Source organism: Salmo salar, chromosome ssa01 (genome assembly GCF_905237065.1).
Source record: "Salmo salar chromosome ssa01, Ssal_v3.1, whole genome shotgun sequence".
Taxonomy (NCBI): Eukaryota; Metazoa; Chordata; class Actinopteri; order Salmoniformes; family Salmonidae; genus Salmo; species Salmo salar.
In genome coordinates, this window is record NC_059442.1 from 41,272,733 (window position 1) to 41,297,410 (window position 24,678).

Below are 24,678 nucleotides of genomic sequence, written 5' to 3' on the forward strand. Positions count from 1 at the left end.
GCCTTTCAATCATTGACTAACCAGAGGCTAGTTAAACTAAACAGCCTGCTACACTTTAAACCTGTGTGCATCCCAAATTTACATTTACATTTAAGTCATTTAGCAGACGCTCTTATCCAGAGCGACTTACAAATTGGTGCATTCACCTTATGATATCCAGCGGAACAACCACTTTACAATAGTGCATCTAAATCTTTTAAGGGGGGGGGGTTAGAAGGATTACTTTATCCTATCCTAGGTATTCCTTAAAGAGGTGGGGTTTCAGGTGTCTCCGGAAGGTGGTGACTGACTCTGGTTTCACCAGAGCCCTGCTCTGGTCAAAAATAGCGCACTATGTAGGGAATCGGGTGCCATTTGAGTTGCAGATCTGGTAACTCAGGCATTTTACTCATGCTGATCCAGTAATTCCCAACAACAGCAGCTCAACCATGGGCAACACCATACAGACTCAGATATCAATTATACACACTGCATATTTATTGCCAGTTTTGAATACAATACAAAAATATTGGTTAGGCCCAGTTGATACATTTTAAGCATTTCATTCATTTCAAAATATAGTAATAAAATAGAGCATAATATTGTACCGTTTTACAAAAGCTTTGAATCTTCATTCCTGCATGCATGTGCGTTTAAAAGTAAAAAAAAATTGCAAAGCAGATACTCAATTTGCAGGACACGCTATTCCAATCTAATGTCCATTTTTATTACATTGATACATTTAGCAGAGCACTTAGTAGACAAACTCCTTATAAAACACCTAGAGGAATCTGATTAGGGTTGGAAAATGTTGATAACCTGGGAATTTTGGAAAAGTTTTCCATAAATCCTGGTTGGAATATTCCCGGAATAAGGAGGTATCTGAAATATTCCAACCTTGAGATCTGTTAAAATAAAATTAAAATAAAAAAAGCTGAATTCTTCAACCCAACTTCCTATGCACACTGCGGAGTAATCTGATACAGTATTCCATGATATTCCCTTCATTCTCCACCACTGTTTCTCACCTATCCTTGAATTCCCAGTTCCACTGCAGATCCTTTCAAGATGAGCACTTCTGAAAAAGGTTCAAGTGAACGTCCATATGGATGCTCCACATGTATGGCTACACACATACAGTAAGGTTCCTGGCAGGGTATACATTTGAACTTGCATTGATTGTAAAGGTTTGCATACGCATCTAACTCACTAGCAGTGCAAGAAGCAGAGGTGCCAGACTGCCAGGTAGGCCTACTGTTGCTAATTGGTACTCAAAAGAATGCTGCATATTATGGTGACGTTTAGTACTCTGTATTTATTACAGCATTTACGTTTAATATTCTCACATTTAAAAGAGCTAGATATGTTTCATAAATATGTATGAAGACTGAATAAGAGCATTGCATAACTTGTGTATAGATAACAGTAAAATGGTATACATATTTCGGTTCAAGTCTGCTTTGTACAGGTAGGGCAGGCGGGTTTCCTTCAATTATTTCTTTAAAATTAAGTTTGTCATTTAACATTCATGATGACAGACGAAGACAGCCCTCTGAAACCTTCCCTGACGGAGAAAACAGACACAGATTGTGCTTCAACATTCTGAGACAAGGACAGTCAAACGAAACACACGCTCTCCCTCATTCTGAACAAAAGCTAACAGTTCAACTTTAATCAAATGGTAAAAACATCAAACTACTTGTGGGTTATAACCTAATTTTTCTGTCGTAACAAAAATATCTGGGCTGTGTGATAGGACACTAACAGATTTAATGCGATTTGGTTTCCGTTGCCCTAGCAACCCTCGGGTCTGTAAAACAAACATGTGCGGGAGGGAAAAGTACAAAAGTGAATGAGGGAAGAGACGGGGATGCAAGAGAGGAAAGAGAGAAAAGGTCGACTGGGTCATTGCGTCGTTTTAAGAGTCTGCTCAAAAAAGGATATTCTCCCATAACAGGAGCTTTCCATGATATAATCTGGGCCCTGCTGAACATGACGTAGTATAAAGAAAGCAAACTTGGCATCTAAAGTACTCTGTGGTCCAAGAAAACGTCAGGGGCAAAGATAAAAGTTAAACTGTGCGAAGGGATCATTACGACAGTGTTCAAATATAGCATAGCACCTTTAGGAAAGAAAAGCATATTGTTCAAACATACCTACAGTTCAGTATAAATACAATAAACGTATACAGTCAAAAGTAGGTACATCATGTATACCAGCACTGACTGATTTTCTGTATGGTCAGTATCACAAATTGACTGTTTTGTATTAACACTGAAACAAAACATGTCAAATTGATTCACTTGAATTGACACATGATAGAACAGGGGTGTAGTCATTACGCTGATTCTGTTGTAAAACATTATGTCCGTTTACTCCAAACAATGAAAACGAGAGTTCCTACTTGACAATTTCAGGTAGGTCCCTCTCCGTTTTTTTTCCTCTGTTTGCTTCCTTTTGGTCCTTGAAAACGGTAAAGGGTTTCCTTTGCAAGATGTAATGAATACACCCCAGACGTTGTGTTTTGGGATGTGAGCACATCCTGCACCTAAAATGCTGTTATGAACACAGTGCTAAAATTGATAAGGGTACTGTATGCAAAAGGCATTATGTACAGGTAAAAAATAAAGCTTACAATTACGCAAAAATAGAAAAAAGCATAACGTTATTCGCGCAGTTTAAAAGCATTCACATCTCTGTTATACACCAGTCTTTAAAGGGGTAGTGAACCATGATATTTTTCGGGGGTGTATGATCATACGCAGTAATTTTCAAAGACATTAAATCCCTCCAAATAGAGAAAATAAAAATCCACATCCTCTCCTCTCCTAAAGTGCTTGGTGGCCATTATTGTAGCTACTGTAGTACTGTAAAAAGGAGAGGGAGTGGAGCACTCTACTCTGTGGATGGATGGATGTGTTGCCAGCCTGTGTGATAGAGGAGCTGAATTGGCTTGATCATGTGGGTTGCAGAGTGGAGAACAGCTTGAGTCAAGAGGAACAGGTGGAAAGAGCCGAGGCTACCCGCCCACACAGTGACACATCCAGCACAGACACACATTCACACACTAAAGGCGTCAGCATGCTTCAGTTCGACTGGCGCCTAGCCGAACGAGTGTTCTCGCATACTCCCTTAAAAGACATTCACTTGAAATACTAGAAAAAAAGCAGCAACATTACTGTTTGTCCATTTGAAAACACCGTAGCCAGTATACACTTCCTCAAAATAGTAAGAACTAATTCAAGATAACCCAAGAAATCTGTCATTCATTTTGACGTTTTTGCAGAGGAGAGCTTAGTCGCGCAATTTTACATCTAAGATGTTTGGTGCAGTATTTCTCAATTGAAAGAATTTGCATGAAAACGAGTCGTCTCGTTGAATGACAACAAAGACTTTATTGAAGAATCCCTATTGTTGACCAATCACCGACGAAGGGGTGTAGACTTCGGCTCGTCTGTGTGCCCGAACAGCCGAAAAAAACGTCACAAGTCCAAAACGTCACAAAATGTCATAATATATGGACAAACTTCTCCGAACTGTTTCGGCTGGGAAGCATGCGGATGCCTTAACACACACACACACAGACTCTCACACATACACAGTCATAATCACACACATGCACTTACACACACAATGGATTGAGGGTGAAGAGGAATCAACTTATATAATCCTTCTATGTGGGTGGAGGTCCGTCGTAGCGTAGCATGATGTTGAAGGAGCGGGCAAAGTTGTTGGACAGAGAGCAGCTGGAGCCTTCGTCCATCCAGGGCAGGAAGAAGGCTAAGAGGAGTAGGGCCAACAGCAGGAGCCAGAGGGGCAGGGCCACCCGACACACACGGTACAGCAGGCCTGGAGTCTTCCCCTACAGGGAGACAATATTAATACATACACACACACACACTTTCCCATGCCTGTAATTTAGTAAGGGAAATATAGCCAATTACACAAACACTCACAGACATCAATAGATGTGAGTATCGTAATTGAACCCATCAAATCCCATTGTCAAACTTTCTCTCAAATGCACATGTAAAGTAAAAAAAATTTTTTTTACAACTTCTACATTCCTTGTCTATACCATTGAGCGCACGAGTAAATAACCAGTGATTGAGGAGAAACCATAAATCTTTTAGAGGGGCCATGTAATTATATGGGAACCAGAAATGCCTCAAATTCAACCCCAACTGACATCAAAATGAATACAAAAGTGTGTGTGTTTTACTCTCAGCGTATTTCTGTCTCCCATCCAACTGAATGTTAATCCAATGCACCAGACTCCCTGTACATCTGCCTCTCAACATGGAGGAACATTCTGTGATGCTGAAATTTAAATAAATGCTTCTCATACTTGCTAGATAATGACGCCACATTTGACTGGTTCATAATGAAACAACGTGCCAATGTCTCAGTCAGATAGGCATCTTAAAGGGGTAATCTGGGATTCCAACAACAACAAAACGACTGCTCAGCTACATTTTGTTGGTGGTCAGCTAGGCTTAAGAAATGTAACCACTCAAATTCATAGACAGCGTTATGGACTGACAATCCATTATAGTACAATTCTAGTTTTATGTCCCAGTTTGATGTACATATCCCAGATTGCCCCTTGAAAGGGAGTGTTAAACTAAGTCACTTTTAAGATGACTCATACAGTAGGGTCAGTGTTCGCTCGCTACGTAAACAACAAACAGTAAAAGCTCACAGCCCTTTCAATATAATCAGGATTGTGATGACATACACACACACGGAGCATTAACACACACCGCAGAGCAGAGTGCTCTTCCAAGTGAAGCGAGTAAATCCTCGCCCACTCTGTCCTCTCTGCCCTCCACCTTCACGCTCGCTCACTCAGCGAGAACGGCTCCATCAACCCCCTCTCAAACTACTTTCCAGAGCACCTAGGATCGAGAGAGGAGGAAGATGAGGAAGGGCAAGAGAAAGCCTCTCAACAGACCTGCACCTTTCCTCGTTCTACATCCAAACTCCCATCACCTCTGTAAGAATATTCTAAGATAAATACACAACCGCAGAGGACAAGAGGTCAAGAGGGAATTAACGATCAATGGAAATAGTTGTTTTTCTGTAACGGGGAGCTGAAAATTAAATGGGTCATGGACACAGGAGGGGTTTCAGTCCGGGACTCATAGCTAAATGTGGCAAGTTCTCATTGGTCCAAATTGTCTATACATTGTGCCTGAAACGGGATACTTGGTATTTGGCTATTGGCCCAATTTTATTGCAAAGAATTCTAATTGGTCAACGACAGGCTAGGCTTGGGTATAAACTACATCATGGCTCTTTATTCAGTGAAGAAAACACTGCAGACAGGGAAGAATCTACCATCTACTTCCCAGCATAAAAACTATGATTTGAATAAATATATTTTCTCCCCCCGATTTCCTTTTGGGTCTGCGTTATTGAAGAATAACAACTGCCAACACCTCAGTCTCAGATACTCAAACTAAGCAGTCCCAATAGCAATCCATTTGACAGACAGGTGCTAAGCGCCCTTAAAGAGATTAATCAATCAATCAATCATTGTATACAAGCGCTAAGCTCGTCAAGCACCGTTAAACTCAGCCTCCTGCCTGACAGAGCTACAGACAGCTCGGTGTTCAGAGTGAAAATTGCTCAGAGCTGTTCTAACGGGAATAGGGGTGATGAAGAGGATTATTTTATCATTTTTATGCACTTCAATGATAAATGAGATTGGTGATGAATTTTTGGGTAATTCATTATCTGGTGTAAGTGAGGATTGTGTGTAGCCAGTGAAAGAGATTGCTGTTGGCCAGGGGGTGTGAGTTTGTTGGGCAGTGGAGAGGTATAATGCAGGCCAGGTGGTGTGTGAACTCTGAGTTTAGTAAATTGGAGGGGTCCTCTGCAATCTTCCATGCCATCCTCTGCATGTTTGTGTTAAAGTTGACCAGGAAGTTGTTGTTGGGGTTTGCCTTTTTTCAGTAGATAGGAAGGTTGTAGTCCAGGGGGCGCGATTATGTAAACAACCCTATGTTTATACTCCAAAGTAATGACAGGTCAGAAAGGAACTTAAACTAGCTAATGAGACCTGAAGAGTTAGCCATCTCCCTTGATCTCTGCATAGGTGTGTGTACGTGGGACAAAGGCATGTGTGTGTGTGTGTGTGGTACAGGAGCCATGTCTACAATCATAGGATAGTGTGCATTAAGAATGCTAACAAGCACCTTTAAAACATTACTAAAATAACTAAGGGAAGTAATAACAGTCGTCTATGCAGCGTGAAAATCCAAGTTATGACAGATGTAGAGAGACAGCCTGCAAAACTAGCAACCACAATTCCTATACAGTGATTTGTGGATGGATGAGTTTCAGTGTCTTAGCGCAGATGCTGCAGTGCGCTGATGTTTGTCATTGGGGTACTTTAGAATGTACTTTTGTCTTTGCTGTGAGTCACACTACCATTTTTTTCTTTCATCTGTGTCTGCTGTTTTACTCATATCAACAACCTGGGGGTAAACTCAGTGAGCTACTCTGCTTATTTTTTACATTCCATGCACCTGCTGCGTTCACAGCTCTATGATAGCGACAGAGTGCAAGAGAGAGCGACAGAGAGAGATAAGCGAGAGTGATAAGAGACCGGGTGAGGACAGAGTAGAATGAGGTTGCTCCTAGACAAGGATTTGTTATCCATTCCCCCCTTTCTCCAAATGGTTAAGGTGATGATTGTAGAAGGGTATGCTGATCCTAGATCTGTGCCAAAAGCAAACTTATACCTAGAGCAGAGGACTGGGAAGAGGCTGTCCACTTACTTAGCCATCAACAGATGGAGAGAGAACAAGGTTTGAAACCAAGGCTCCAGGTACAAGTTGCCCTTAAACTGACCTCAGAACTATGCCTGAGGCATCATCTACCTCCGCGACCATGGTGCAAATCCTCTGGAATTTTGTGTAATAGCGAGGGCCCTCAGGCTGTGGGGATCGGAGAGGGTGTGGGAGGGAGGCTCCACTCCACCCCACCGAAGGAGAGAAAGAAAGAGAGAGAGACCTGAGGGTGGGCGAGGGAGGGAGTGACGGGGCATGGCATTTCTTAATCTCTTCTCCACCCAGTCTGGTCTCAAAGACTAGATGTAACTAAGTAAATGTAAATCCGGGACACTCAAATTAGTAAAATATGTTACGTTTGATATGGTTACATAACACAGAAGGTTACTTAAGGTAAAAACGAAAGGAGGGTGGTTGGTCAGGGTGGGCGTATAGCGCAAACATCTAGCAACCCAAAGGTTGCATGTTCGCATATCATCAGGACTACATTACCTTTTTAGCTACTTTGCATGTTAGCTAACTCTTCCATGAACCCTAATCCTTTTAGCTAGCCCTTCCCCTTCCCCTAACCCTTTAACCTAACTCCTAAACCTATCTAACATTTGCCACCTAGCTAATGTTAGCCACAACAAATTGGAATTCGTAACATATTTTCCGTTTTGCAAATTCAAAATATATGGTACATTTTGCAAATTTGTAACGTAATCATACGAATTGTAATTCATAACATATCATATGAAATGGATGATGGACATCCAAAAATTAAGATATACCATACAAAACATATACTAAATGTAGTGTCCTGAATTTACATACAGAATGCTCTGAGACCAGGTTGCTCCACCCCACTGGGCTGCCAAATTAACTTTTTTTTTTTTGGAGACAGCAGGCTTGACTTGCTGCCAGTCTTGGGTGGTCAGACAAGTGGCCCTAGAGCTGTGTTTTCTAAACCCAGGGGAGTGGGGAGGCTCAAAGACTCCCCTGAAGAGGGACTTTTACTGCTTTTAAACTCTCTGGAGCAGTCCCACTCCTTGCATGTTTTCTTTCTTAATACGACAAAGACACATAGGAGAGAGTGTGCTCATTCAAACCCATGTTGTAGCAATAGATGTGTTTAGACCACACGTTTTTCCATTTTGAACTACACTGAATATTAAAAGGAATGTTTGACCATGACACAAGCTCTGAGCTGGATTGATAACTGTACCTTAGCTGTCCTGGTGTGTTCCTCCTGTCCAGCAGCACTTGCACCCTAATGGAAATAAACCCAGAAAACTATACTGTGAAAAAAATACTGTAAAACTATGCTTTATACAGTACAGTTCAGTCAGACCATTACCTAACATTGATGATACACTGCTCCCTTGTGGTAGACCAATGTATTATCTCTTTATTATGGGATACTCTTCAACGCGCTCTGCTGGATGTACATTTTACACAGCACCCTAATTCCCTATATCAGAGGTCACCAACCTTTTCTAAGTCAAGATCACCTTCGAGTCAAAATGCAAACCGTGATCTACCACTCAGATTGTTTAAAAACATGACTTAAAAAATGTAAACCTACGCAACATTAACCAATTAAAAATCTCTGTAGCAACGAGGTTTGTGTAGTAGGTTATAGGCCCAATACATGGCTATGCTTGAATTGCCCTGCCAATGTTTTTCTTCTCAGACCATTTTGAAATTATATTTAAAAAATGTGGTATATGATCAAACTGGTAATAGATAATTTGTTGTATTAATTGTGAGGCACAGCTGAGTGAACATAAAATATACATGCTTTATTTTTACTGGACTGATGGCCTGCATCTGATGGTCTTTCTTTACTTTGACTATTTTCTACATTGTACACACACCAATTGTTTTAGGGTACTTTTACCCCTTTTTCGTGATATGGAAGTAGTAATCAGGAGGCGAAGGTCGAGAGCCATGCGTCCTCCGAAACACGACCCCGCCAAGCCGCACTGCTTCTTCACACACTGCCCGGTTAACCCCGAAGCCAGTCGACACAGGAAACACCATACAGCTGCCGACCGAAGTCAGCGTGCATGTGCCCACCACAAGGAGCCACTAGAGCACGATGGGACAAGGACAACTCAGCCGGCAAAACCCCTAACCTGGACGACGCTGGCAAATTGTGCGCCGCCTCATGGGGCTCCCGGTCGCGGCCGGCTGCAACACAGACTGGGGTCAAACCCGGATCTGTAGTGACGCAGTGCCTTACACCCCTGCGCCACTCGGGAGGCCCTATCGTTGTTTTATTAACAGAAATGTTTGGTGATCGACTAGGAATTCCTTGGAGTTGGTGACCACTGCCCTATATAGTGCACTACTTTTGACAAGAGCCATATAGATCCTGATCCAAAAATAGTGCACTATAAAAGGGAATAGGGTGCCATTTGGGAGGCACAATACAATGTTTACAGCATCTCTTACCTTGACATTCAACAGAGCCTTGAGGTCTCCTACATCCTTCAGTTTGGACTTGTAGAGCATCCAGCGATAACGTATCTCCTCCATACCAACATCCTCAGCCCAATGGTCAGCCCCGGCCCCGGCTCCGGCTGCAGCCGCCCCAGACATCAGCAGTAGCTGGAACTGCTCCTGACCCCAGCCCACACCGGACCGCAAAGTCTGTGGGAGTGAGAGGAGAGAGAGAGGGGGGGATGGAAAGAGAGGAGGAGGAGGAGAGAAGAGTCAAGTGAACAACAGGGGGATGGAGGATGAAGGAGACTAAACAGTTGCATATGGCTGAGGGGTAAGCAGAGGAATTGTTGCATAAAGTAATAACAATAAGCAGTGTGTGTGTCTGTGTGTAATGTCTACACAGGATCTTTGCACAGAAGAATAGCTACAGCAGTAAATCCTGAAGGAATACTTCTTAACCCTTTTTCTCTACTGAAACCACAGCAGCACATACATACTGTATATCCCCAAACAAACAAGCATACATCTTCAATCCCCTTTCTGCATTGATTCAATGTCTGCTGACATTGAGGCATGCTTTGTGCTCTGTTATCCTATCCTGACAAAAACATTCCAACATGCCCTGCTAGCATCCAAAATGGCACCTTATTTACTATATAGTGCACTATTTTGGGCCAGTGCCCTATATCAAAAGTATATAAATGTGAGTGAGGTGAGAGAATACACCCAGATGTCAATTCAATGTCTATTCCACGTTGGAAATTTCATTCAAATGAAAAGACGTAGAAACGCTGATTCAACCAGTGTGTGCCCAGTGGGTAGGGTGGCATTTAGGACATAACCTGTCTGACTGTCAGGCAGCTTGTGGTTGGGATGTAAGTGTACTAGCCGTCAGTTTAGCTGCCAAGTTATTTTAGTCGTCTAGAGGAGAGCTTGAAGGTTTGTGGTGTGTATCTGGGGTGTGTATTTGTTAGGGCCTTGCTGTAAGGCATGTTTCTACCAAGCCCAGTAATAAACTAAAGGAGCCAAACGCTACTCCTTATAGTCTAAGGACCTTACATGTTCTGTTTAGAGGCAAATTGGCTCTGGCAGCCAAAACAGCCAAATCCTCTAAAACGTAAATTGATTCTCAACTGCGGTACGATTATATAAATATAAAGCCTTCTACTTTCATATCACATCAAAATAATTTCACAAATAGACACTTACTGTACACTGTTTTAACCAGTTTTAACACAGTTGCAGCCGACAGTATTTTTCAGTGACAACACGTTTGCGGCGTCCGCCTTCTGTTTACACACGGGTGCTCGGAGACGTAGATAGCTAATTAGCAGAGGTATGCCTCGGTCTTCCGTAAACAAGCGCTGTAACATGGAAATATGGACGTGGGAACTCCAAACAGCCCTATAAAGGTGTAGTAATTTAACCTGTTTTTTAAAAATGATTTCTCGCTAATATGAAAGATGCTATGTTTCCAAAACCGTACAGCAAGCGATCGGGGCTCTTAATAAAACTCAGCCGGCCAGATGATTAGTTTCGACCATCCTAGAGCTTTGTTAGGTGCATTCTGAACATAACGTACTCCAGACGTTCTCACAAAGTATGTATATTACTTAGAAAGTAACTTGTTTTAAGCCAACCCTGATGTCCTAGCCATGTCTGAATCCTGGCTTAGGAAGGCCAACAAAAATTCGGACATTTCCATCCCCAATTACAACACTTTCCGTCAAGACAGAACTGCTAAAGGGGGCGGAATTGCAATCTACTGTAGAGATAGCCTGCAGAGTTCTGTCATACCATCCAGGTCTATGCCCAAACAGTTCAAGCTTCTACTTTTAAAGATCCATCTCTCCAGAAATAAGTCCACCGTTGCTGCTTGTTATAGACCCCCCTCAGCTCCCAGCTGTGCCCTGGGCACCATATGTGAATTGATCTCTCCCCCCATCTATCGTCAGAGTTCGTACTGCTAGGTGACCTTAATTGGGATATGCTTAACACCCCAGCTGTCCTACAATCTAAGCTAGATGCCCTCAATCTCACACAAATTATCAAGGAACAACGCCAAATCCGTAACCATGGGCAACCTCATAGATATCATCCTGACCAACTTGCCGTCTAAATACACCTCTGCTGTTTTCAACCAGGATCTTAACGATCACTGCCTCATTGCCTGCATCCGTTATGGGTCCGTGGTAAAATGACCACCTCTCATCACTGTCAAACGTTCCCTAAAACACTTCTGCAAGCAGGCCTTTCTAATTGACCTGGCCCGGGTATCCTGGAAGGATATTGACCTCATCCCGTCAGTAGAGGATGCCTGGTTGCTATTTAAAAGTGCTTTCCTCACTATCTTAAATAAGCATGCCCCTTTCAAAGTAGAACTAAGAACAAGTAGAACTAAGAACAGATATAGCCCTTGGTTCACTCCATACTTGACTGCCCTTGACCAGCACAACAACACCCTGTGGTGTACTGCACTAGCTTCGAATAGCCCCCGCGATATGCAACTTTTCAGAGAAGTCAGGAACCAATACACACAGTCAGTTAGGAAAGCAAAGGCTAGATTTTGTAAACAGAAATTTGCATCCTGCAGCACTAATTCCAAAATGTTTTGGTACACTAAAGTCCATGGAGAATAAGAGTACCTACTCCCAGCTGCCCACTGCACTGAGACTAGGAAACACTTACCACTGATGAATCCACGATAATTGAGAATTTCAATAAGCATTTCTCTACGGCTGGCCATGCTTTCCACCGTACCAACATGGACAACAGCTCTGCACCCCCCGCAGCAACTGGCCCAAGCCCCCCCCCCCCCCGCTTCTCCTTCACCCAAATCCAGACAGCTGATGTTCTGAAAGGGCTGCAAAATCTGGATCCCTACAAATCAGCTGGGCTAGACAATTTGGACCCTCTTCCTAAAATTATCCGCCGCCATTGTTGCAACCCCTATTACTAGTCTGTTCAACCTCTCTTTCGCATCGTCTGAGATTCCTAAAGATTGGAAAGCGGCCGCGGTCATCCCCTCTTCAAAGGGGGAGACACTCTAGACCCAAACTGTTACAGACCTACATCCATCCTGCCCTGCCTTTCTAAAGTCTTTGAAAGCCAACTGAACAAACAGATCACCGACCATTTCGAATCCCTCCGTACCTTCTCCGCTATGCAATCTGGTTTCTGAGCTGGTCACGGGTGCACCTCAGCCACGCTCAAGGTCCTAAACAATATCATAACCGCCATTGATAAAAGACAGTACTGTGTAGCCGTCTTCATCGACCTGGCCAAGGCTTTCGACTGTCAATCACCGCATTCTTATCAGCAGACTCAACAGCCTTGGTTTCTCTAATGACTGCCTCACCTGGTTCACCAACTACTTCTCAGATAAAGTTCAGTGCGTCAAATTGGAGGGCCTGTTGTCCAGACCTCTGGCAGTCTATGGGGGTGCCACAGGGTTCAATTCTCGGGCCGACTCTTTTCTCTGTATTTATCAATAATGTCGCTCTTTCTGCGGGTGAATCTTTGATCCACCTCTTCGCAGACAACACCATTGTGTATACATCTGGCCCTTCTTTGGACATTGTGTTAAACCTCCAACCAAGCTTCAACGCCATACAAGACTCCTTCATCTCCAATCCAAAGTTAAATCTAGAATTGGCTTCCTATTTCGCAACAAAGCCTCCTTCACTCATGCTGCCAAACACCCTCGTAAAACTGACTATCCTACCAATCCTTGACTGCGGCGATGTCATTTACAAAATAGCCTCAAACACTCTCCTCAGCAAACTGGATGTAGTCTATCACAGTGCCATCCATTTTGTAACCAAAGCCCCATATACTACCCACCACTGCGACCTGTATGCTCTCGTTGGCTGGTCCTCGCCACATATTCGTCGCCAAACCCACTGGCTCCAGGTCATCTATAAGTCTTTGCTAGGTACAGCTCCGCCTTATCTCAGCTCACTGGTCACCATAGCAACACCCACCCGTAGCATGTGCTCCAGCAGGTATATTTCATTGGTCATCCCCAAAGCCAACACCTCCTTTGGCCACCTTTCCTTCCAGTTCTCTGCTGCCAATGACTGGAACGAATTGCCCAAAAAAAAAAAAAATGCCCCAAAACAAATCACTGAAGTTAGAGACATATCTCCCTCACTAACTTTAAGCGTTAGCTGTCAGAGCAGCTTACCAATAGCTGCAGCTGTACACAGCCCATCTGTAAATTGCCCATCCAACCAACTACCTACCTCATCCCCATATGTTTTTCTGCTCTTTTGCACACCAGTATTTCTACTTGCACATCCTCATCTGCACACTCCAGTGTAAATTGCTAAATTTTAATTAATTACTTTGCCACTATTGGCCTGTTTATTGCCTTACTTCATTTGCACACACTGTATACAGACTTTTCTATTGTGTTACTGACTGTACGTTTGTTTATCCCAGGTGTAACTCTGTTGTTTTTGTTGCACTGCTTTGCTTCATCTTGGCCAGGTCGCAGTTGTAAATGAGAACTTGTTCTCAACTGGCCTACCTGGTTAAATAAAGTTGAAATACATAAAAAAAAAAAAACCCTAAGATGGCCACAGCACTTGAGTACCTCATTATTTCTGTGTGAATATAAACAGGAGCAGAATACTGTATATTTCTGAGAGAATTCATCAGCACCAACCTTGAGTGTGTTCTGCCTGATCTTGAGTTCTCTGGTGCTCAGCGGTCTCTTGATCTTGAGAATCCCTGAAAGAGTATCGTTTTCCTTCTGTAGCCAGGCCTCAAACACCCTCCTCCTGTCTTCGTACTCCGCTGCACTCAGAGCTGACCCTGGACCTGCCTGAAGGACCACAACAACTTACTTTAGGTGATATTTCACAAAAGAGAATCAGTTAGCTAATTTTCTAAATATTCTGGTTTATAACGGCAGTGTAATATCGGTTAATGAGAATATTGAGTGATGAGTCAATTAGTTTTAAGAAAAGGTTGACGCCATCCGCTCCTCATTCACTCTGCCTATTGAGTCCACTGGTCCCACTCAGACAGAACTAACATTTTTTCCATCCTGCGACTAGTGTTGTCCAGCCACCCGACAACATCCCCTTCTCCCTTCTCTAGAGACCTTCTCCCATTCCTCACAGAGCCGCTCCTCTCGCCGAGAAACCAACATTCGACCCCTCTGATGTCAAAAACTACAGACAGATATCCCTTTTTTTCTTCCCAAAACACTTGAGCGTGCTGTCACTGACTCGTTATCTCTCTCAGAACAATCTTCATCCTAACCAGTCTGGCTTCAAAATGGAGCACTCAACTGAGACTGCTCTCCTCGGTGTCACAGAGGCTCTCTGCTCTGCCAAAGCTGACTCCCTCTCTGTTCTCATCCTCCTAGATCTATCCGCTGCCTTTGACACCGTGAACCATCAAATCCTCCTCTCCACCTTCTCAGGGCTGTGCGTGCGTCTCAGGCTCTGCACACTCCTGGATTGCATTCAACCTGGCAGGTCGCTCCTGTCAGGTGGCATGGAAAGGACCATGGTGCGTGCCTACAGAGCAGCAAGGGGAACTGCCCCTCCCTACCTTCAGGCTATGCTCAAACCTTCCATCTCAACCCGAGCACTTCAGTCTGCCACCTCCGGTCTGTTGGCCCTCCCACCCCTACAGGAGGCCAGCTCCTGCCTAGCCCAGTCAAAGCACTTCTCAGTCCTGGTACCCCAATGGTGGAACCAGCTTCCCTCTGATGCTAGGACAGCAGAGTCCCTTCCCATATTCCGAAAACATCTGAAACTGTACATCTTCAAAGAGTATCTTAAATAAGAAATCCCCCCCACCCCAAAAAATAAACCTTTCATTTGTCTTTTCCTACTAGCACTGACTTTGCTGATAACTTCTGTATTGAGGAAAAATTAGCTAATACGACTGTGATATGTGGTTGTCTCACCTAGCCATCTTAAGATGAATGCACCAACTAAGTCACTCTGGATAACAGCGTCTGCTAAATGTCTAAAATGTAAAATGTTGTTATAAACCAGGGTGTTCGAGCCCTGAATGCTGATTGGTTTAAAGCTGTTTTATATCAGACCGTATACACAGGTATGACAACCCCAAAAATATTTTTACTGTTCTAATTAAGTTGGTAACCAGTTTATAATAGCAATAAGGAACCTCAGGGGTTTGTGGTACTGCATATGGCCAATATACCACGACTAACGGCTGCATCCTGTATCCGTGTTGCGTCATCCATAAGAACAGCCCTTAGCCGTGGTATATTGGCCAAATACCACACCCCCTCATGCCATATTGCTTAATTATACCATGCCCATTTGAAGCTGATATTCCTTTATTAACTAGAAAATAATGAGTATGTGATTGTGAGTTAATAGAATCATTGGAGACAGTAAACCGTACCGTGGTGTGTTGACTTGAGCTCTGTAGCCCTCCAGAAGTCTTTCTAGCAAAGCCTTGCTCCATGACTGAATCCTCCATCTTTGTCTTGATCAGGGTGAAGGACCCTCTGTGTCGCAGGTGTCCCCCTCCACTTCCACTCTGGTCTCCCATTTCACTTGTTCCCTCTCCATAGCTGCTTCTGCTGCCCTGACTATGACCTAGCCCTAACCCCACATCTACCTCCATGGCCACAGGTTCAGCCACACCTCTGGACCTCTGCTCATCCACCCACTCCTCTGTCCGCCCGCTACTGCTGGACCCAGACGCCCCGACTACCACCACTCCGCTACTCCTAGAGCCTGATCCCTCCATCACACCGCTACCTGTAAAACCAGTACACCCCACCACTCCGCTACTCCTGGACCCAGAGCCCTCCACCACTCCGCTACTCCTGGACCCAGAGCCCCCCACCACTCCACACTGGGGGCTTCTGCCTCCTGTGTGGCCTGAGGTTATCCCTGTGGTTCCCCCTCTGGTCTCCCCCTCTCCTCCCTGACCCTGACCATACCCCCCTCTCCAGGCAATGGAGTCCACCTCTTCAACACCAAAGCTGTGCTCACCGCCACCCTTCTCCCTCTCCCTGCAATTGCCCCTGCTTTCAACCCCACTGCCCTGTCCCGGTCTCTGACTGCTTCCTTGGCTTAACGTCATTGGACCCAGTTGTTGACCCAGAGTCTGTTGGCCACTGCCCTGTCTCTCCCCATGTTCAGAGAGATCCATATCCTCCACACTGCCCTCGAACCCTCCCTCGACCCACACACCCTCTTCTGCTCTAAAACTTGCCCCTTCGCTTTGCTCCATCCTTGCCCCTGACCCTGTTCTTCCCCCTCTCCCAGACTCTGATCCATAGCTCTGAGAGACCCAGACACCATGGTCCTCTCCTGGGGATCCCTCTGGAGCACCCTCCCTCCTGCTGCTGGAGCCTCTTCCTTTGATCAGGTCTCCTCCCTCCCCAGGAAAGAGCTCCCTAGCTGGACCTGTCAACTCCCCAGCCTGACCTCTCACCCTCTGGATGTCTAAGTCAGGGTCCTCAGAGGAGCTGTGCCCATTCAGCAGTCTGGGAATGGAACAGCAGACAGTCAGTACGTGAAGGAATCTCTTAGGATTGGTGTGTAATTGGCGGCATTAAATACTTTTCACCCAGATGCAGGGAGGGCATATGCAACATATTGACTTCTTTGTAAAAGGCTATGGTTGGTAAAGTTTTTGGAGATAGATGTGCACAAGCCATATGAGGTTGTCAAGAACCTCCACTGAAACACACTAAACTAGAGATGAAGTAGCATTAGTAGTAATGCTACTAGAGTAGTCCTCCCATAGAGACACTATCATTCACTAGAGTGGAAGATTCAATAGATGTGCATAGCTCTAGAATGTGATGATAATAGCAGCCATCTTTGTCAAGCATAGTTGTCGATTCCAAAGTTCTATATCTAATTCTAAGAGGTTTCCCATCAAGCCCGCTATAGTGTAATGTACCTGAAGAGGTTGAGGCTGAGGTCATGCAGGGCCATCCAGGACTCTCTCAGGCGCTTCATGTCCCTGAGGATGTGCACTCGTCCCTCCTCAGAGGTCCTCTTCAGCACCCCCTGGCCCTGCACCTCTGTCTGGTGCAGCTGCAGCTCCTTCTCTGGGAACTCACCTAGTGCCCTCTACAGGACCGGAGGAGGAATAACACGATGGGACCGGACGTATTAACTACATGCAAGTACAGCACTGGATAGAGTTACAGTTAATTTCCCATAACTCTTTGTCAGTAGAGAACATGTTTTCTTTTAACACAGGATATCCTCTCCATAGTAGTCCAGTGCCTTGTCATGTTTGTCTATCTTCATCAAATCCGCCATAATCAGAGTGCCACTTAACAGACAGATGTGTGGTATGTCAGTACCTCAGCTTCATGCTGTCTGTTGTCCACGCTCCACTCCCCAGCAGAACTGCGGTAGGACTCCAGCTTCTGCCTCATAATCATCAGCCACTTCTCTACATTCAGCAGGCTCTCGTGGAAACTCTCGTGCTCCCTGATGCTCTCCTCACTCTCGTTCCCCTTCACCTGACACACACACACACACACACACACGTTAATATCAAAGACAAACACTCAGTGCCGGTTTATTAGGTACACCCATCTGGTACCGGGGTGGACCCCACCCTTTGCCCCCAGAACAGCCTGAATTCTTTGGTGCATTCTACAAGGTGTCATAAATATTCTACAGGGATGTTGGTCCTTGCTGACGCAATGGCATCACACAGTTGCTGCAGATTGGACTGCGGTACATTCATGCTGCTAACAGCCTGTTCCATCTCATCCCAAAGATGCTCTATTCAGTTGAGGTCTGGGGACTGCGAAGGCCACTCAAGTAAACTGAAGTCGCTGTCAATGTTCCAGGCAATGTTTTTCCACTCCTCATTTGTCCAGTGTTGGTGATCGCGTGCCCACTGGAGCCGCTTCTTTTTGTTTTTAGCTGATAAGAATGGAACCCAGTGTGCTCGCCTGCTGCAATAGCCCATCCATGACAAGGATTGACAGTTGTGCCTTCCGAGATGCTGTTCTGCACACCACTGTTGTACTGAGCCGTTATTTGTCTGTTTGTGGCCTGCCTGTTAGCTTGCATGATTCTTGACATTCTCCTTCCACCTCTCTCATTAACGAGCTGTTTGCGCCCACAGGACTGCCACTGACTGGATATTTTTTTGTTTGGTCGCACCATTCTCGGTAAACCCGAAACACTGTCATGCGTGAAAAGCCCAGGAGGGCGGCCGTTTCTGAGATAATGGGTGCGGCGTGCCTGACATTGACGATCGTACCATGCTCAAAGTCGCTTAGGTCACTCGTTTTGCCCACTCTAACGTTCAATCGAGCAGTAACTAAATGCCTCGATGCTTGCCTGCCTGTTTTTTATAGCAAGCCACATGACTCACTGTCTGAAGGTGAGTGTATAACAAAACTCACACAGCCAAATGAACACACTGATACACAACACATTAAGCAAATGCAATCACATGCTAAAATATTACTTCACAAATACGCAGATTGATGAATGGGAAATGTAATCCATTTCAAAAGCAATGTTTTGCCACTAAAGTATCATCTTTTTCAAAACTTCTGCTTGGTCAAATCCTTCCCGTCTTACCCGGACTGCCTTGTATAGGTTCCTCCAGTCCCCATACAGCCTCTCATACCGGGTCTTGTTAGCGGAGCTGGATGACACCAGAGTCTCCAGAGCTGTGATGTGGGCCTCACAGTCCTCCAAGTCCTTCTTGATCACCTGAGAGACACAAAGCAACTTTATGAATGCTTTATACATGCTTATATGTTCTTTCTACACGAGTCTCTTAGTGCCCCCTGGACACAGGCTCAATCTCAATTAATCTTTCCTCAATTATTTGCATCCTACCTCGTCGCCTCCTTGTCAACCATATTGGAGGAGAAGGTCCCTCCACTCAAACCTTCTTCTCCAAAGCCTTTGAGAAGGAGGTGAGGAGTGAGGATGCGAGGAAAGATTCATTGAGAATGAGCCACAGGTTAAGAATGCAGTAAGTGACCCACCCGTAGCTGGTCTGACTGGCTCTTCTTGGCCAGTATGTCTGGTTGGAGGGTGTCTGCTGAGATCAGTCTGTCTCTCAGGAGGGTCAGCTTGCTCCTGATTGACTCGTAGGCGTCGCCAAAGTCCTTCGTCCTCGAGATCAAACCCTAAGGACATACTTAAGCAATAAGGCACGAGGGGGTGTGGTATATGGCCTATATACCACGGTTAAGGGCTGTTCTTTGTACGACGCAACGCGGAGTGCCTGGATACACGCCTTAGCCGTGGTATATTGGCCATATACCACAAACCCCCGAGGTGTCTTATTGCTATTATAAACTGGTTACCAACGTAATTAGAGCAGTAAAAATACATGTTTTGTTATACCTGTGGTATACGGTCTGATATACCACAGCTGTCAGCCAATCAGCATTCAGGGCTCGAACCACCCAGTTTATAACATAAATTACGTTCCATCCCAAATGGCACCCAATTCCCTAATAATGCCCTACATATGACCAGAGTCCAATGACACACACACGAACGCACTCACACACCTGCAGTCTTCCCTTCCTCTGCAGAAGCTGGCTGTGCAGTAGCTCTCGGTTCCTCACAGCGGCGTTGAGCTCCGTCAGTAGACTCTCTGCTCTGTCAGAGCCAAACACTGAAGCCAGCAGATCTCTCTTCACCTGCAGGAGGCTCAACCGCTCTTGCAGCTGCAGACTTTGCATCATCAACCTCTGTAGGGGGGATAGAAAGAAATGGAGGAAACAAAGACAAAAAAAGAGAGAAAATAAATTCAAGAGGGCCACGCCACAGATGAAAGGTATGTGTTGTAGAAATATGTGCCTCAGGGCATCTAGATCACACATTCCTCTGTGCCAACGTAAAGCAAGCATGATCCTCAGATGTCTCTTTTTCATAGATCAGGGAATGATTGAACTCCCTGACCTGTGCTTTCAGTATTTCCATGTCTGGAGGGGAGGAGGTTATATAGGGAAAGCCACTTTATGCTGTCCACTGCGGAGGATAGATGATGGAGAAGGATGATAGGATGATGGAGAAGGCCCAAATGGCAGTCTCTTCCATATATAGTGCACTACATTTGACACCCTATTCCATATATAGTTCACTAATTTTGACCACAGCCCTATGGGCCCTGATAAAAAGTAGTGCACTAAATATGGAATAGGGTGCCATTTAGGACACGGCCCAAGCCAATCTCTGTCAAGTACTGTCTGTATGTAGGGCTGAATGGATTTCCATAGCTTACCTAATTAAGGTACCATGACTACGGTATATTATTATTACAGTGGAAGTCTCCAGGCCTTGAGTGCCACAGTGACTACAAGTTGGTTTCTCAGCCAATACAATCCTGGTTTAGCTGCTTGATTGATGGGATTGAATGTCACCTTTTCTCAATGCATTTTACCGTGTTGTATTAGCTGCATTGTATGTTTTCTGTATCATATCCTGCTACATCCCTTTTAAGCACATGACCAAACACATTTCCCCTGGTGGAATAATAGTTGATCAAATCAGTAGCAGCCTGCAGTGCAGTGTGGTGTTTATACCTCGATGTTCTGCACTAGCAAGGCGATGTGGGAGAACTCAGACACCTCTGCTGAGGCCTCCAGCACCTGAGAGACCAGCTGGCTCCACTGAGAGAAGCCATGCAGAGGGTCCTGCAGCACCAGTCTCAGGCCTGTCTCTGACTCCACACACAGCTTCATTGCACGACACTTCACACTATAGGCAGACAGGGGAGAGGAGATGGGCTTCAAACAGGTTAGATATGGTGCATTGCATGCAAAGACAAAATGTACTGTGTGTGTGTGTATATATATATATATATATATACATATACACACAGTAAAAAGTCAGAGGAAAAATGCAGCTTATACATTTAGCCTGTTACACTAAGACCAAGTAATAACTGTACGTTTCAAGAAATTATTCTGTTATAGAACAGCATAGACATCCTGTCTTTCCCTATAGAGAGAGCAAAGACTGTTTGCATTAATTATCATACAACATCAAAAGCAAATCCGTAAGGGAAGGTGGAATAAATTGAGCCATGTTTTTACATTCAGCATCACTCCGTCAAGGGGAACATAGTATTCTTTCTAACAAAGATATCTACACGTATTTCAGGATGTTGTGTATCCCTGGGAATAATCAGAATATAGGTAAACGGTTTTGAAAACATACACTACATGACCAAAACTATGTGGACACTTACTCATCGAACATCTCATTCCAAAATCATGGGCATTAATATGGAGTTGGTCCCCCCATTGCTGCTATAACAGCAAAGGGGGGAGCATGGCTTCTCTCCTGTTCTGTGAGCTTGTGTGGCCTACTACTTCGCGGATGAGCTGTTGCTGCTCCTAGACATTTCCACTTCACAATAACAGCACTTAGAGTTGACCCGGGCAGCTCTAGCAGGGCAGAAATTTAACTAACTGCTTATTGGAAAGGTGGCATCCCATGTCTGTGCCACACTGAAAGTCACTGAGCTCTTCAGTAAAGCCATTCTACTGCCAATGTGTTTCTACGAAGATTGCATGGCTGTGTGCTTGATTTTATACACCTGTCAGCAACGGGTATGGCTGAAATAGCAGAATCCACAAATTTGAAGGGGTGTCCACATACTTTTGTATTTAGAGTACCGTCAAAATGTTTGACTTCTTTATTTGGATTATTTTCTACATTGTAGAATAATAGTGAAGACAAAGTAGCCACCCTTTGAATTGATGACAGCTTTGCACATTCTTGGTCTCTCAACCAGCTTCATGAGGAAGTCACCTGGAATGCATTTCAATGAACAGGTGTGCCTTGTTAAAAGTTTGTTTGTGGAATTTCTTTCCTTAATGCATTTGAGTCAATCGGCTGTGTTGTGACAAGAAGATAGCCCTATTCGGTAAAAGTCCAAGTCCATATTATGGCAAGAACAGCTCAAATAAGCAAAGAGAAATGACAGTCCATCATTTACTTTAAGACATGAAGGTCAGTCAATTTGGAAAATGTAAAAGAACTTTGAAAGTTTCTTCAAGTGCAGTCGCAAAAACCATGATGAAACTGGCTCTCGGGAGGACCGCCAAAGGAAAGGAAGACCAAGCGTTACCTCTGCTGCAGAGGAAAGGTTCATTAGAGTTAACTGCACCTCAGATTGCAGCTCAAATAAATGCTTCATAGAGTTCAAGTAACAGACACATCTCAACATCAACTGTTCAGAGGAGACTGCGTGAATCAGGCCTTCATGGTCGAATTGCTGCAAAGAAACCACTACTAAAAGGACACCAATAAGGAGAATAAACTTGCTTGGGCAAAGAAACACGAGCAATGGACATTAGACCGGTGGAAATCTGGCCTTTGGTCTAACGAGTCCAAATTTGAGATTTTTGGTTCCAACCGCCGTGTCTTTGTGAGACGCAGAGTATGTGAACGGATGATCTCCGCATGTGTGGTTCCCACTATGAATCATGGAGGTGGTGGTGTGATGGTGCTTTGCTGGTGACACTGTCAGTGATTTATTTAGAATTCAAGGCACACTTAACCAGGTTGTGTAAGGGCTATTTGACCAAGAAGGAGAGTGATGGAGTGCTGCATCAGATGACCTGGCCTCCACAATCCCCCGACCTCAACCAAATTGAGATGGTTTGGGATGAGTTGGACTGCAGAGTGAAGGAAAAGCAGCCAACAAGTGCTCAGCATATGTGGGAACTCCTTCAAGACTGTTGGAAAAGCATCCCAGGTGAAGCTGGTTGAGAAAATGCCAAGAGTGTGCAAAGCTGTCATCAAGGCAAAGTGTGGCTACTTTGAAGAATCTGAAATATATTTTGACTTGTTTCACACTGTTTTGGTTACTATATGATCCCATATGTGTTATTTCATAGTTTTGATGTCTTCACTATTATTCTATTATGTAGAAAATAGTAAACAAAGAAAAACCCTTGAATGAGTAGACAGGTACTGTATATATAGTGTATCTGATAAGTCCATTATTTGCTACCTAGACTTGAAGCAAATTCTGCTGAACCATCCCTGTAAAGGTGAATCTCAATAGTCTAAAATAGGAAAAGTACTCGCAGAGCTTATTTTTTTTAATTCTCATAAATCTTAAAAAGCACCTTCCTCTCCATCGTCACTCTTCTTCTACACTGTGATGCGCTCTGAGTGTCCACTCACCTCTGGTGCTCCTTCACTACAGCCAGGACGTCATCAGAGAGATGCCGGGAATCTTGGGAAAAGCGGAAGAGTTCTTTAAGCTGGGCCTTGATGTTCTCCACCTGGGATTCCTCTGCTGACAGAGTATTCCGGACATTCTGAGGGGAATACCAAAAGGGAAAATCAGAACAATTGTTTAAAAATCTAATCACAGAGACCAGCCTGGGCACCTGGCAACTCGCTCTCTACACACAAAACACACACCAACAACAAAAACTAGCTAAAACTGGCGAGTGTAGAGAGTATAGAGATATTGTTATCCACGTCGGCACCAACGTCGGCACCAACGATGTTAGGATGAAACAGTCAGAGGTCACCAAGCGCAACATAGCTTCAGCGTGTAAATCAGCTAGAAAGATGTGTCGGCATCGATTAATTGTCTCTGGCCCCCTCCCAGTTAGGGGGAGTGATGAGCTCTACAGCAGAGTCTCACAACTCAATCGCTGGTTGAAAACTGTTTTCTGCCCCTCCCAAAAGATAGAATTTGTAGATAATTGGCCCTCTTTCTGGGACTCACCCACAAACAGGACCAAGCCTGGCCTGTTGAGGAGTGACGGACTCCATCCTAGCTGGAGGGGTGCTCTTATCTTATCTACGAACATAGACAGGGCTCTAGCTCCACAATGAAATAGGGTGCAGGCCAGGCAGCAGGCTGTTAGCCAGCCTGCCAGCTTAGTGGAGTCTGCCACTAGCACAGTCAGCGTAGTCAGCTCAGCTTTCCCCATTGAGACCGTGTCTGTGCCTCGATCTAGGTTGGGCAAAATTAAAAATGGCGGTGTTCGCTTTAGCAATCTCACTAGTATAAAGACCTCCTCCATTCCTGCCATTATTGAAAGAGATTGTGATACCTCACATCTCAAAATTGGGTTACTTAATGTTAGATCCCTCACTTCCAAGGCAGTTATAGTCAATGAACTAATCACTGATAATAATCTTGATGTGATTGGCCTGACTGAAACATGGCTTAAGCCTGATGAATTTACTGTGTTAAATGAGGCCTCACCCCAGGTTACATTAGTGACCATACCCCCCGTGCATCCGGCAAAGGCGGAGGTGTTGCTAACATTTACGATAGCAAATTTCAATTTACAAAAAAAAAACCAGCAATGACGTTTTCGTCTTTTGAGCTTCTAGTCATGAAATCTATGCAGCCTACTCACTCACTTTTTATAGCTACTGTTTATAGGCCTCCTGGGCCATATGCAGTGTTCCTCACTGAGTTCCCTGAATTCCTATCGGATCTTGTAGTCATAGCAGATAATATTCTAATTTTTGGTGACTTT

At 44.5% G+C, this 24,678-nt stretch overlaps 1 protein-coding gene across 1 annotated transcript in view; it reads right to left on the bottom strand.

Annotated features, from left to right (window-relative positions):
• Positions 1 to 455: 455 nt before the first annotated feature.
• The window catches only part of LOC106602443 (nesprin-3), a 49,006-nt gene continuing 24,783 nt past the window's right edge, over positions 456 to 24,678 (bottom strand). Inside the window, exons 8-19 of the mRNA XM_014195100.2 lie at positions 23,357 to 23,493; positions 20,740 to 20,914; positions 19,723 to 19,905; positions 19,189 to 19,332; positions 18,773 to 18,907; positions 17,530 to 17,691; positions 17,118 to 17,290; positions 15,600 to 16,695; positions 13,876 to 14,034; positions 9,216 to 9,413; positions 7,984 to 8,028; positions 456 to 3,841 (exon numbers count right to left, since the gene is read on the bottom strand). Coding sequence (XP_014050575.2) covers positions 3,653 to 3,841; positions 7,984 to 8,028; positions 9,216 to 9,413; positions 13,876 to 14,034; positions 15,600 to 16,695; positions 17,118 to 17,290; positions 17,530 to 17,691; positions 18,773 to 18,907; positions 19,189 to 19,332; positions 19,723 to 19,905; positions 20,740 to 20,914; positions 23,357 to 23,493 — 2,796 coding nt within the window. The 3' untranslated portion in view covers positions 456 to 3,652. The remainder of the gene's footprint in view (positions 3,842 to 7,983; positions 8,029 to 9,215; positions 9,414 to 13,875; positions 14,035 to 15,599; positions 16,696 to 17,117; positions 17,291 to 17,529; positions 17,692 to 18,772; positions 18,908 to 19,188; positions 19,333 to 19,722; positions 19,906 to 20,739; positions 20,915 to 23,356; positions 23,494 to 24,678) is intronic.